Genomic DNA, 13,107 nt, shown 5'->3' with positions numbered 1-13,107 from the left:
AGGCTTGTTTGTAAAAGAACTCAAAGAGGACTTGCATCTCTTTCTGGGACTTAACAGCATATTGTATTCATAAAGAGTTCCTGCCTGAAAGTTTGCATTTTTTTATTAAGAATGGTGTGGGGGGTTGCTTTTTTCTTTTTGTATTCTTTAAGGTCCTTCCTTGGCCTGCCATGCCACCACTATCAAGACACTGCAGTAATGATTCCATAACTGAGCAGAGGAAAAGGGCACAGATACATTAAGCCTCAGTTTCCATATTCTTTCACCTGATGAAGATTATTACCTGACAAAGGCACCTGTAGAACTCAGAAGCTTGCACATTCCTTCCACAAGAAAGGCTAGTCCAGTAAGGGCACAATCCTATGAAGGCTGAGAGAGAGAGAAAATCCATGCTGGATGCAGAATGCAAGGAACCATCAGACTTTCTTCTGCATAGACATGCATAGGATTGCATTCTAACTCTGTTTATTTCACTTATCACAACAGGAAAGAAAGCATTGTGGGAACACATTTGCTAAGGGCTTCTTAAACATATCAGTGCTAGAAATGGCCCCGAAGTATGATATCTAGGTGCTAAATGAATCTGTTATAAATATCGACCTTTTCTGGTATTATAGCCATTGCGTAAAAAGTAGCCCTCTGTATCATATGAAGCATACCAGGAAAAGGATATAGAAACCACATAACAATCCTAAAACTGACAGTATATTCTGTTCTAATAGTCGACTGGAACATAACTTAAGAATAATTTAAGCATGACTGTCGTGAGCAGAGCTGGCTGGTGCCAGAGGTCAGACTAGATGGCCCGGGAAACCCCTTCTGACTCGCTCTGTTTCTATGTTTCTAACAGTGCAATCCAATACATGTTTACTTGCAACTATGTCGAGTGGTGTTCGGTGGGGCCTAATCCCTGGGAAGTGTGTTTAGGACCGCAGCCTAATTTATTTTGAAATGGGCTAAATTAACCTGAAACCACTATGCTGTTCTAGTTATGACGGATAATAGCGAAGGCGAACTGATGGCGATGATGTTGCCCAATCCAGACTAACCGTACTCTTCTAAGTGGGTTCCATTAAGTTCAACAGGGCTTGTGCCACATAATAACCACTCCCAATAAATGTGTACAGGAATGCAGAGGGAACACTCCTGCCAAGATGCCTGCGAGCCCCCACAGCCAGAGGTTTCTGGGAAGAACGGTGGCGAAGGGCTTCATCCCAGTCCTCCTGCCTTCATGTCAGTAGAGGGGCTCTTTTGCCAGTCTTGCTGGGCACTTCAGAGGAGGAGAGGAGGAGGCTGGAGAGGCCTCAGGAGAATTCGTTTCCTGGCCACTCCAGTCTCCTACCCTTCCTGCCCACCAAACTGCCCCCTTTTGGCCTCCATGAGGTCTCATCCCTGGCCTTGGCAAGCAGCCAATGCAGTTCTTTCTGGACCAGTTGCAAGGTGGTGGGGTGGGAGTAAGAGCCCTGATTCCTGGCTCAGAGATCTGGTCTTGGAATTTCTGATTCCCACCCCCCTCCTGATACTAAGGGCCATTGGATTGCTCACTAAGTTGCCTGAACTGCATTCCCACTGAATCAGATGGGATGAGCTAGTCATGACCTGTATACCCCCAGTCTTCATCTAGCTCCCAGCCAAGTTACAGTTGAGTGGAAAAAGTTCACACTGTGGTCCCCATGACATTAGACAGCATGTGCATTTTGATTTCATTGCAATGGCTCTAGATTTGTGTTTGCAGAAATCTGACTTAATTCAAAGGAAAGTGGGGGGGGGGGGGGAGGGGGGGAGGAAAAGGGATGGAGAAATGATGATCTTCAGTCTAGGCAGTGGGCAAACAATTACCCAATAGTCCACTGTTGTCCCATTTTGAGCCAGGAGACTCTCAGGCAATATAGGATCTTCCTGTTTCAGAAGGAAGGGGCTCAGTCAGTCAGCACCCTCTATTTCAAGTTCTAGGACTCAATTAAACAGTATCAACGCCAACAGAAGGACCTGAAATTAGTGAGGAGGGCCTACCTGGTAGAAAAACACACACCGTTCTAAAGGTTGACATTGTGTTTATTTACACAGGGGTGAGGGTAAATCTTTTCTTTGCCCACCACCTGGCAACAGAGTGAGAGCTGCTTCTCTCCACTGAGACCTGGCATAACTATAGTACATGTTCCCCACTCTTTTAATGGAAGTGGGCATATTTGGAATGTTGGCAGGGTGTCGTGAGTATGGTCACAAAATGGCTGCCATGGGGTGCACAGCCTGTCACAAGCTATGTCACATTCATTTCCCAGCAGGCAATGGTAAGACTAAAACTAGGTCAGGAATCTACATAGCAGGCATGTAGTTTTAGAATCAGTTTTAGAATGGTAAAACCATAGACTCCGAAGATACAATATCAAAATCCCAGATATACACACCCAACCTAATAAGCTTGGGAAGCCCTTTGGTGTAGCCATGCTGGAACTCAGCACAAAGAAACAATTCCACCCTGCTGTGTGAGCAAGTGTGTGAGCATGGAAGTGAAAGTCTCTCGCTGTCAAGGAAAGTTTCTAAGAATATTGGATCTACTGAAATGCTACATTTGATTCTTAATGCAGAGCAAATGTTAATGTAAGAGGCCAGGTTGGTATAACAGGATAAGAGACATGGAGCAAGTGGGACATTGCCTTTTACTGGAGTATCTGACTTTTTAAAGTAGTTGAAACTTGCTTTTGAACTCAATGTGTTTTGACAGCTTTCAAGCAAAAGTCAGAAAATAAGAGGAAAAAAGAGTGCCCCCATACATTGTAACATGCCTGAGTGTGTTGCACTCATAAAGCAAAGGAGCAGAAAGACAGAAGTGTGGGCCTCATGGTGGGATCCAGCCAGCAGCACTGCCTGCTAATGCAACAGGAAGTTGGAACTTCTCAACACTACTGGAAATGAGCAGAAACACTCATTTCAGGATGGAACTGGTCCATGGAGGGAGAAGAAGGCCCCGCTGACCTGTCCTACTCCATAGTCCCATGTTTTTGCTCATTTCCAGGGTTGCTTTAGGAAGCACTAGCTTCCTGCTGCTCCAGGGGAGGTTCCTGTGGAAGCAACAGCATGGACTACGGCCCTAGAGTGAAATCTCTCTTGCTACAGACAAAGGAAGAGGGTCACTGCTAACAGTCTGTTGCCTTCAGGATAGATCTGCTCAGCGATTGGGAGGGCTGATGGTCAACAGCTCGCCTTACAATTAAAAACTGCATTTTGTGCCTTATGGAGCAGGATCCTATGTATGTTCAGACAGAAATAAGTTCTACAACTCATGGCTGCCTGGGAAATGTTGTGAGTTGTAGGGCTTATTTCTGTCTAAATGTGCATCAAATGCCACCCTAATGCTGACATTTACCCAGGAATGAGCTCTATCTAAGTCAATGGGACTTACTTCTGAGTAGATATTATAGGCACACACTGTAACTGCCTTAATAAGTTCCGTGCTCTCTAAAACAGACCATTTGCCTTTACACTGCTGTCTTTATTGAGTACAATCTCTGTGTGCACACGCAAAAAGGCATGGTTCGTAGGTTCCACCTCTCCAAGACTAGTGCAGAAAGATAAACAGCTTGCGTGGCTCTATAAAGATGAAATATGCCAGATGCGCAAGGGGAACAGTTGCATGATGCATCTTCAGAAGGGTAGCTTTCTAAACATATCAAAAAGAAATGCAATTTAGTGAGGTGTAATTTGTCTGGGGGGAAATGTGTGTTTGAACAAAGCAGAGTGTGTGTGTGTGTGTTTTAAATGCACACACTTCTCAAGGCATTTCAGAGAAGCCATCCCTTACAGGTGTCACCATCACCAAGGTCTGTCTCACAATGGTCATTTATCCTCTAAGTGCCTGATCCTACAAACCAGCATTTTGCTTCTGTGCGCTGGTCAGGTGCAGGAGCAGAGACTGAGCATCACAGCACCAGGAACTGCCCACCAGAAGAGCCAGGCTGGATCAGTGCAAGGCCCGTCTGGTCCAGCACTCTGTTCACACAGTGACTGGCCAGGGATCCCACATGCAGGACAGGAATGCATCCCACCCAAGTCCCCAGCACATGCCATGCTGCTTCTGATATTGGAGGACGCATGCAACCATCAGCAGCAGTAGCAACTGATTGGAATTTGTCCAATACTCTTTTAATGCCATCCTAATTGGTGGCCATAATAACAGACTGTGGCAGAAAATTCTGTTGATCAATTGAAGAATTGAATGGGCTTGAATGGCTATAGAATGGGCTCCCACGGGAGGTGGTTGAAGTCCCATCGGTGAGGGTGTTCAAGGACAGGCTGGACATAGACATGGTAGGCATGTCAGGAGAGGAGCCAGCTGGAGCCAGAGGTCAGAATAGATGGCCTGGGGGACCCCTTCTGACTCTCTCTGTTTCTCTGTTGCTGCCTTTTTTTCTGTCCTGAATCTTCCATTGAGCAGTTTCTTTGGATGCCCCAGGTTCCAACATTATGATAGAGTATTATGATTCACTTTCTCCACACCATGCATAATTCTGTACACATCTGTAACAGCTGCACAACTACTCCACCACCGCCCCCCCCACCCCAGAGCCAAACGATTCCTTGACAATTTTACTTGTACTCTTCTGCAGCTTTTTCAATGCTACAAAATCCTTTTGGATCCTTTCAATGCTACAGCATCCCAGAACAGTAGCAGGTACCATGGCTGCACTCTTGTATGGCATCCTCTAGGACAGTGGTGGCGAACCTACGGCACGCGTGCCACAGCGGGCGTGCAGAGCCCACTGTGTTGGTATGCGAGCCAAGTCACCCCAGCATTGCCCCAGCAGCCAACAGTGTACATAGGGGCCATGCGCATGCGCAGAAACGAGTAGCGGCGCCAGGCGATGACGTCACAAGCTGCAACTCATTAGCTGGGACTCGTCCTAGCTTTCGCATGGCCGGTCAGTGCGCTGTCAAGGATATATATGTATATATTTGCTTGGACTGGCTGTGAGTTGTTTTTTCCAAACTAAAACCTCAGTTTTCAAGTTTTATTGCAGTGTGGGGTTTGGGTTACAGTTTGGGCACTCGGTCTCTAAAAGGTTCAACATCACTGGGTTAGGGTTCGAAAAACTAGGTGTCCTGGTATGATTTTGATGGAAGGAATGTATTTGGAATGGGCAGAAATGATGAGCTGTGCAGAAAAAGCTACTAAAGGAAGGCTTTTTCAAAATTGCCCTCTTTTCAATGGAACTTTCACCCGATATTAGGGTTAGGGGTATGTACCAGGGTAGGGATAGGGCAATGATGGTGAACCCATGGCATGCGTGCCACAGTGGGCATGCAGAGCCCTCTCTGTCAACATGTGAGCCAAGTCACGCCAGCATCGCCCCAGCAGCTGAGCATCGGATAACAGTGCACATAGGGACCATGCGCATGCTCGGAAAGGAGTTGCGGCGCCAGACGATGACATCACGAGCTGCGACTCATTAGTAACGACTCATCCGAGTTTTCACATGGCCAGTCAGTGTGCTGCCAAGGAGATATATATATTTGCCTGGACTGGCTGTGAGTTGTTTTTTCCAAACTAAAACCTCAGTTTTCAGGTTTTATTGTAGTGTTGGCACTTTGCGATCAATAAGTGGCTTTTGGGTTGCAGTTTGGGCACTCGGTCTCTAAAAGGTTCGCCATCACTGCTCTAGGATATTCTCACTACCACCAGTGATGCCACAAACACTTGTATAGTAATCAGAGGGGAGCCGGGTATCACCTGCCCAGATTAAACCAGGAATCAGAAGCCAGGGACACACTGAAACACCCTAGACCCAAGACAACTGCTGCTGCTCAGGCAAATTCTTAGCCCAGCAGTAAGCATTTTATGGTCCTTCCCATTTAGGAGGGCCCAAGGGCCAGTCTCTGGGCCACTCTGGAGAGATGCTGAGAATACTTTCCTGCCCAGAGACATGCTCCAAATGCCTGCTGGATGACTTGCCACATGAGGCACATGCACAGAGAGCCAAGAGCTTCCTATTCTAGCCCTTGTGGCTCCAGGCAGCTGGTGAAAACAAATAGTAAGCAGACAATATGGTGCTTTTCCAGGAAGCAGCACAGACTGCTTCCACCCTGCTTTCCAAGCAATGGATTATGCCTCTAGATGCATGATAAACCGGAGATGACTATGCTTGTAAAAGGAAATTAGCCTTCTAAACTATTGTACTCAAATGACAAGTGATGCTCATTAAGAATATGTGATCTAATCATATTACTGTATCACATCCTTTCTCCAAGGAACTCAAGGCACAATCCAACAGCAATTCAAACATCACCAGTGGAACTCTGGGAGATCTTGCAGTTGCTGCTTGCACTTGCACAACTACCAGTGCAACAGCTTGCACAATGGCATGTACAACTTCTGGGACAATGTATTGTGTAGTTGATGCATAGCCAGTGACATGATGGCTTGCACAACAGCTTAGACAAGTGGTTGCACAAATATAACCCCGGTTGGATTCTCCTCTTCCACATAGTTCAGAACATTGTTTCCATTATCACAACAGCATCTGCATTAGCAGAATGACACGCCTGGATTCTGCAGCCCCATGAAGCAAGATGAACTGAGGGGGAGTGACTGGCCCAATATTTATTTGTTTACCATAATGTTCTCTCATTCTCACTCTCAGTAAAGTTTCCAGAGCAATTAACAGTAGAGGGAGACAGAGAAAATGCAGCCCGCCAGTACCAACTCGGCTACCCTTTCAGCACCCACTCTGCAGAGGCATTTAGCCGTTCTAAATAGCACAAGGGGTGTTGTGTCTGCTGATTTATTTGGACTTAACTTGTCTTAATTGTTTTAAGTTGTTTAAAATTTGATTTTAAGTCCCTAAGGAAATGTTATGATGTTCTATTATTTTATTTGTTTCATATTGTACTGTATGAATTGTACACCACCCAGAGAGCTTCAGTTACTGGGCTATATAGAAATTAAATAAATAAAAGGAATGACTAAAATTATTTAAAATTAAGTGATTCCAACATACCCATGGCTGGTCATTCAAGAGAAGTATGTTTAAATAAAGATGCCTTTAGATGCAGAAAACAAAGCTGTGTTGGCACTCGTTGAATGAGGATTTGAGTTAGGGTTTGAGCCAGGGTCTCCTTGGTCAAGGGTCAGAGTCCTCTTCTCCACTATAGCTCATTGCTCTTCCCATACTTCCAGGAGGTGGCAGGGTTGAGACAGCACTAGTGCCATGGTCAAGGCGGACTCCCCCGTGTCATTGCCCTCCTCCTTCAAACAGCACTCAGGCACAATATTGCCCCAGCTCCTGTGTGTGTAGGACACTCTCTTAAATCAGCCCAGACAACCTCTCCATAGAGCCAAGCACTGTTGTCTCTGCTCTGGCAGGCAGTGACTCTCGGGAACAGGTCTTTCCCATCATCCACTCTGTAGTCTTAATTGAACTGGTGGCATTTGGGACCTTTGCTACGCAGACCCTTGTGCTTACCAGTGAGCTCTGGTCCCACCCACACACATGCCTTCACTTTGACACCTACACATAAATCCTACAGAGTTTTCCCCAGAGATGATGTTTCAAGAACCTAGTCATGATTTCTTTGCAATGTTCCTCACCTGGACAAAGTGATGCCATGCACAATCCACTCAGTTTTCCTTTCCCACTATGAATCTCTTTACCCAACCTGAATGAACATTCATTTCTCCTTGACCCTTTCTGTGGGACTTATTTAGCACATGTTCTCCAGTCCATGCTAATACATTAAAGCAGGGATCCCCTTCTGCCACGGCAAACGCAGGGAACTCCCACAGTACCCATGAAGCCATCTACTCTTTGCCCTTCCCAAAAAATGTTTTTCAGCCAAAAAACAAACAAACAAAACCTTGAAAAGGCACTGGGATAGCAGGTTTTCCTTCCCATTCCTGAATCTACCATTAATCAACTGTTAGGGAACAGAAAGAGAAGGAAAGAGCCACTTCCTGATTCCACCCAACTAATTCCATCCATGTAAATCTTGCCCATGAATGTCACTGGGTAACTTTTGGCCAGTCTCTGACTCTCAATCTAACATACCCCACAGGGTTCCCGGGAGGATAACATAGAAAGAAGGAAGAGAATCGGGTTGCTTGCAAGAAAAAAATGTGGGAGGTTAACATAATAAGAACGATTTCATCTCTTTGTTTCTTTCCCTTTCCAGTCTTCAGCCTTGCTATTTCTCCACCCCTGCCCCTCCACTGCTTTAATTCATTTTTGATACATCAGGTTCCCACAGCCACATCTTCCATGGGAACCATTTTGTGATGAACCCCAGAGCAGTTTCTCAAATTCCCAAATCTGCCCATGGGCCTGAAAAGGCTGGGGACGCCTGCAGAAGCATGACAAACACACTACTTGGTCCTTTCTTCCTAGGGCAATTATAGCATTTGCACCCTCAGGGGGGCAGGCCAGCTCTGGATATCACACCAAGGAGAACCCGCTGCAAATTCTGACCAGGCCCCTTTTCTGGACCACTTTACAACTTTGTCTGAAAAAGGATATGTCATATTTTATAAACATCTACATAAGCAGCTCTCTGCATTAAGTATTAACCAGATTACTCCCCAATAAGTAACACCTACTTCTAGGAGTTAGGGATACAGCACGGAAAATTTCGTACTACACGCTACATTTGCAGTGTGAAGGACAAAGTTGGCACATGATGCTTATAGCCCAGTGAAGTCAAAACATTTCCAGAGAAGCAGGCTCTCACTCTGAAGACAGTGCAAGGCAGTAACAGGAGGATGACCAAAGAGGGCTTCTGGCATGCACACATTCATTCATTCATTCATGGAGTCATCCAATTCTTATACCACCCAATAGCCAAACTTCTCTGAGCAGTACAAAACATGATAAACACAATACAAAACCTTGACTATACAAACTTTGATAACGGATCAAACATTTAAAAGCAATAATTATGATTTCCAAAGTAAGCATTAAAAAGCTCCATTGTACACACCCAAGCCCTTGAAAGTGGATGCAATGCTTAAGCTGGTGCTAAAAAGATGGTGTCAGATGGGACTTCCTTGGGGACAGCATTCCACAACCAGGGGCCACCACTGGGAAAGCCCTCGCTGTCGTTGCCCATCCTCCAAGCCTCCCTTGGACAAAGCACCCAGAGGAGGGCCTGAGACATCAATCATCACGTATAGTCAGGGTCGTATCAGGAGAGGCACACTTTCAAGTATCGTGGTCCCAAGCACATGCTAATCCTACCTCCTTCAGTTGTACATTACTCTTCCACCTAATACGGTCACCCCCTAGTACCTGCACTTTGATGTTGCTGTACTTTAACCACAGGAGTCTAGTTCAGTATTATCAGCTTCCATCTTTTAAAAAATCATACATTACGCTTTCCTTTTAAAACGTTTGCCAGAGAAAAACTGTTTTCCCTCATCATATTACATTATATCCATATTGCCACATATCTGCGGTTTTTTATAAACCGGTGCACAGGCGGCCTATGAGATTTGCACTGTGCATTGGGTTCGTTGCCTGCCATTTAGATCCTTAGTGTGCACCCTCAGTGTGCAATCAGAGTCATACAATTTGGGTGACAGAAGTATGATCTCATGAGCATGTTTGCTATGGGCACATCTCCATGGTGCTCAGGGTGTACCCCACTGTACAGTAGTATCCCATTGTTTTGTGACACGGTGCATCCACCAACCTCTCACATCACATTGTAAGTATGTAGATAGTTCTATTATGGTGTTAATCTATACAAAGCATATATATGGAAGAATACAGTTGGTTCATTTACCATTCCTGAAGGAGATAAAAGATCACCCTGTTTACACATGCATGCCCACCGGCAGGCATCCATACTTCCTACTCCAAGTCTGCTTGGATATAACCAATATAAACAGTACCCCAAATGGCAGTGCACCATCTAAACCATAGGACAACCCCCCTTTACAGAATTATAGTTCTAAAACTGGTTCCTGGGTATTGCTCTTCCTTACAACACTAACAATGAACCTCTCAGAAGCAAGTATTTTTCCTCCGTTCTGTACCAGAAGCAACAGTTTGAACTCCTCTTGTACAACTTCAATTGTGCTTCATTTCTGCATATTAAGAAATCATTAGGTTATCATGGTTCCTAAGTACATGTTCTCCACAAGTGTTTTATCTCCTTAGTTTCAGTGTCACATTTAGTTGTTTCTTTGTTTTGTTTTATAGTCCTTAGCTGTTTGCTAAAGAGAATGTTTGCTAAATGAAAGGCCAATATAGAATCACTGAGACTCCGACTGAATTTTTGTGGTATTAGGGTAAAATAAATCATTAGCCATTTGAAGACAGTATTGTTGAAAGAATGGGACACCCAGAGGTTTTGAAGATGGCAAAACTATCTTTCATGATGCACCATATTCCCAACACATGAAAGAACATTATATTTGGATATGTTTTCAGTACTTCTAAAAGACTATCTTGCAAAAGCGATATGGTCCCAATTTCTCCACCAAATAACAATCATCAGTTCAGCAAAGTCTGTGATTGCTGTTTTGAAAACTAACACAAACATAAGACTGAATCAGCAACACAAGGATAACAACAATGACGACAACAACAGCAACAGCAACAAGGTTTTCACTCTGAATGACACAACGCCCATGTCCAATGTTAGCTCTGCCCTATGCCATGCCAAGTTGAAACAAAGTTTATCTTTGTAGAATATGACCTACAAATAAAGATCAAGCATGTCTCTGAACTTAAAAGGGGGCTTCTCTAGTCCTCCTCCAACGAAGCGGAGCTCACAAGAAATTCTGCAAGTGAATCAACTTGACTTTCCCTTGCCTACACCTCTTACAAAGGAGTGTATCCCTTGCTTTGGAAAGAACTAGCAGGGATATAATTGAGCAAACTCCATCATCAGAACAGCTGGGAGAGGACTTGCCGTTTTGTTTGAAAGCCGCCCAGAAACGCATAGTGATCGGACGGGTTAGAAATATCCCAAATAAAATAAATAAATAAATAAATAAAATAAACTACAGGGTTGTCTGTACTTTATCTTTGCTTTTACTGTGCTCCTCAGTGGAGTGAGCCCTGGGTGCCTGCGAGGCTTTGGAGGTGCAGCCCTCTTCCTCTTCTCTCCCTCTAGGGTCTGAGTCTGCATTTGCATGCTTGTTCTGGGCCTGCTGCATGGAAGTGTGTGCTCCCTTGCCTTCCTTCTGTCAAAAGTTATCAAGTTTTGGAGGGTTCCACTCCCTGCCTCCTTCCCTTTGTCTTTCTCTCCAGTCTTCTCAACAGACACAAAGAAATGCAACGCCCCAGGAGGAAAAAGATGAGCCCGGTACTGCCATGTGGAGGGACTTCCCAGCTGGGGTAGGAGATCAGGGTGGGAAAGTGCCAGGTGGGCTGGTGGCTGGGGTGGGGTGGATCGGGCAGGACTGGGGAGCGGACTTCTGCTGAGAAGGCGTGAGGATGCTCGCTCACACCACTAGGCAGTGCCCCCGTCCGTGCCTCACACGCGCTCACTCACCTGCTCCGGGCCCTGAAAGCAGATCCTGCAGAGAGGGGTCCGCATCCCACTGTCCAAACTGCTTCCCAGCGAATAGCGATCCTCCGCCTTTCCCTTGCAGAAGTCGTCGGAGGAGGCGCTGCTCGTCGCAGACATGGGCTGCTCCGCCTCTCCCCCAGGGCTGCCCCACTCTTCCTCCGGAGGGCTCGTGGCCCCCACTCCGCCGCCTCCGCCCCCACCCCCGGCAGTCGGCGCTCTCCAAGGCCCCCGTGGCCCTCCATACAGCGCAGTCAGCGTGTTGTTATTCGAAGCCTGCAAGCCCAAGGCTTGGTCTCCACCGTTCATGGGAGGGAGCGGCGGCGGCGAGGGCGGAGGGGGCGCAGGGGGTCTCCGCAGGAGGAAGACCTTCAGGTCATTGAACAGCATGCGGCAGCGGCACTTGAGGAGACCCTGGTGGCGCAACATCTGTCTGGGGAGCAGCAGTCCGTAGCAACAGTACCATAAAACGATCGCACTAGTTGGTATTAACATGTGCCTTCCCTTCCAGACAGGCACGGGTGGGAAAATGTAGACCGGCAGGGGGCGCCCAACAACAGGAGGGCTGGGTTGGCTAATTTCCGTTTCCTTTTCCTGGCTTCCACCCAGCAGTCATTGAGAACTTGGTTTAAAAACAACTGTGGAATTTGCAGGAAGATCTTCTTGATATTTCACAGCAGCCCCGTGAAGAAGAACACAAGAGCAAAAAACAAAAACAAGAAACAAGAAAAACCAACAGCAACCCTCTCACAACAATAGAGGGGGTTGCTTTTTCTCTTCTGTTGACAAAGTATTGACTTTTCGACCTCCTCCGCCTCCTTTTCACAGCTCCTGTTTATTTTTAGGAATAATTAAACATTTTTTGTTTTTCTTTTCTTTTTTTTAGAAAAAATGTTAAAATAAAGTTGTAATTGAAAGAAGCTTTCTACCCCCAATGTACTGGGTGGGCTACTTCAGAAGAACAATGTGGTGTGAACTGGCAACTCCAAGAAGGAGAAAGTGGGGGAATTCAAGTCACCAGAAGGTGTAGAGGAAGAAAGAAAGAAAGAATACACACACACGCACGCACACGCACATATAAACATATATGGTTCTTTCAACAGTATTTGGCATGTCAAGTACTTCTCCTTATTACTTTTTTATTTAGTTGGAACCTTTTAAAAATGTGCTTCTGGCAGAATAGCAGTAGAACAGATAGTTAATAAAATGCAAAATTGGTTCTTGTTGCTATCGTCCTTGTCATTATTAATAGTGATATCAAAATTTAATTTCAAAGATGCATATATTTCTTGGAGAGAAGGGAAAACACACCCTCAATGTTAAATCCTCGCAGGTTACTTGAAATGGTGCTTTATTAAAATATTCTCCATAGAAATATTCAAAGTTCTGAAAGGTAGTGAGCATTAATGAGGTTAATTCTGATTCCCAAATTCGCTGGGATTTTGTTTTACCTCTCTCCTTCCAGGAACTGTCTGGACCTCACACAAGCATTAGAAAAAAATTAAAAAATAAAGGAGGGGGGTATCGGAGAAGGACGTGGATCATAGTTATTCCTCAAATTGTTTCCCCTCCTGGATTTCACAAATAGATAGATAGATAGAT

General features: G+C 45.4%; 1 protein-coding gene across 1 annotated transcript in view; it reads right to left on the bottom strand.

The window, feature by feature from the left end:
- The window catches only part of MARCHF4 (membrane associated ring-CH-type finger 4), a 150,006-nt gene extending 138,006 nt beyond the window's left edge, over window positions 1–12,000 (bottom strand). Inside the window, exon 1 of the mRNA XM_044438304.1 lies at window positions 11,491–12,000. Within this exon, the coding sequence (XP_044294239.1) occupies window positions 11,491–12,000 (510 nt within the window). The remainder of the gene's footprint in view (window positions 1–11,490) is intronic.
- Window positions 12,001–13,107: the final 1,107 nt, after the last annotated feature.

Source organism: Varanus komodoensis, unplaced genomic scaffold (genome assembly GCF_004798865.1).
Source record: "Varanus komodoensis strain SLA01 unplaced genomic scaffold, ASM479886v1 scaffold32, whole genome shotgun sequence".
Lineage (NCBI taxonomy): Eukaryota > Metazoa > Chordata > Lepidosauria > Squamata > Varanidae > Varanus > Varanus komodoensis.
The sequence above is the reverse complement of the archived record's forward strand: the minus strand, read 5'-3'. Positions and strand labels throughout refer to the sequence as shown.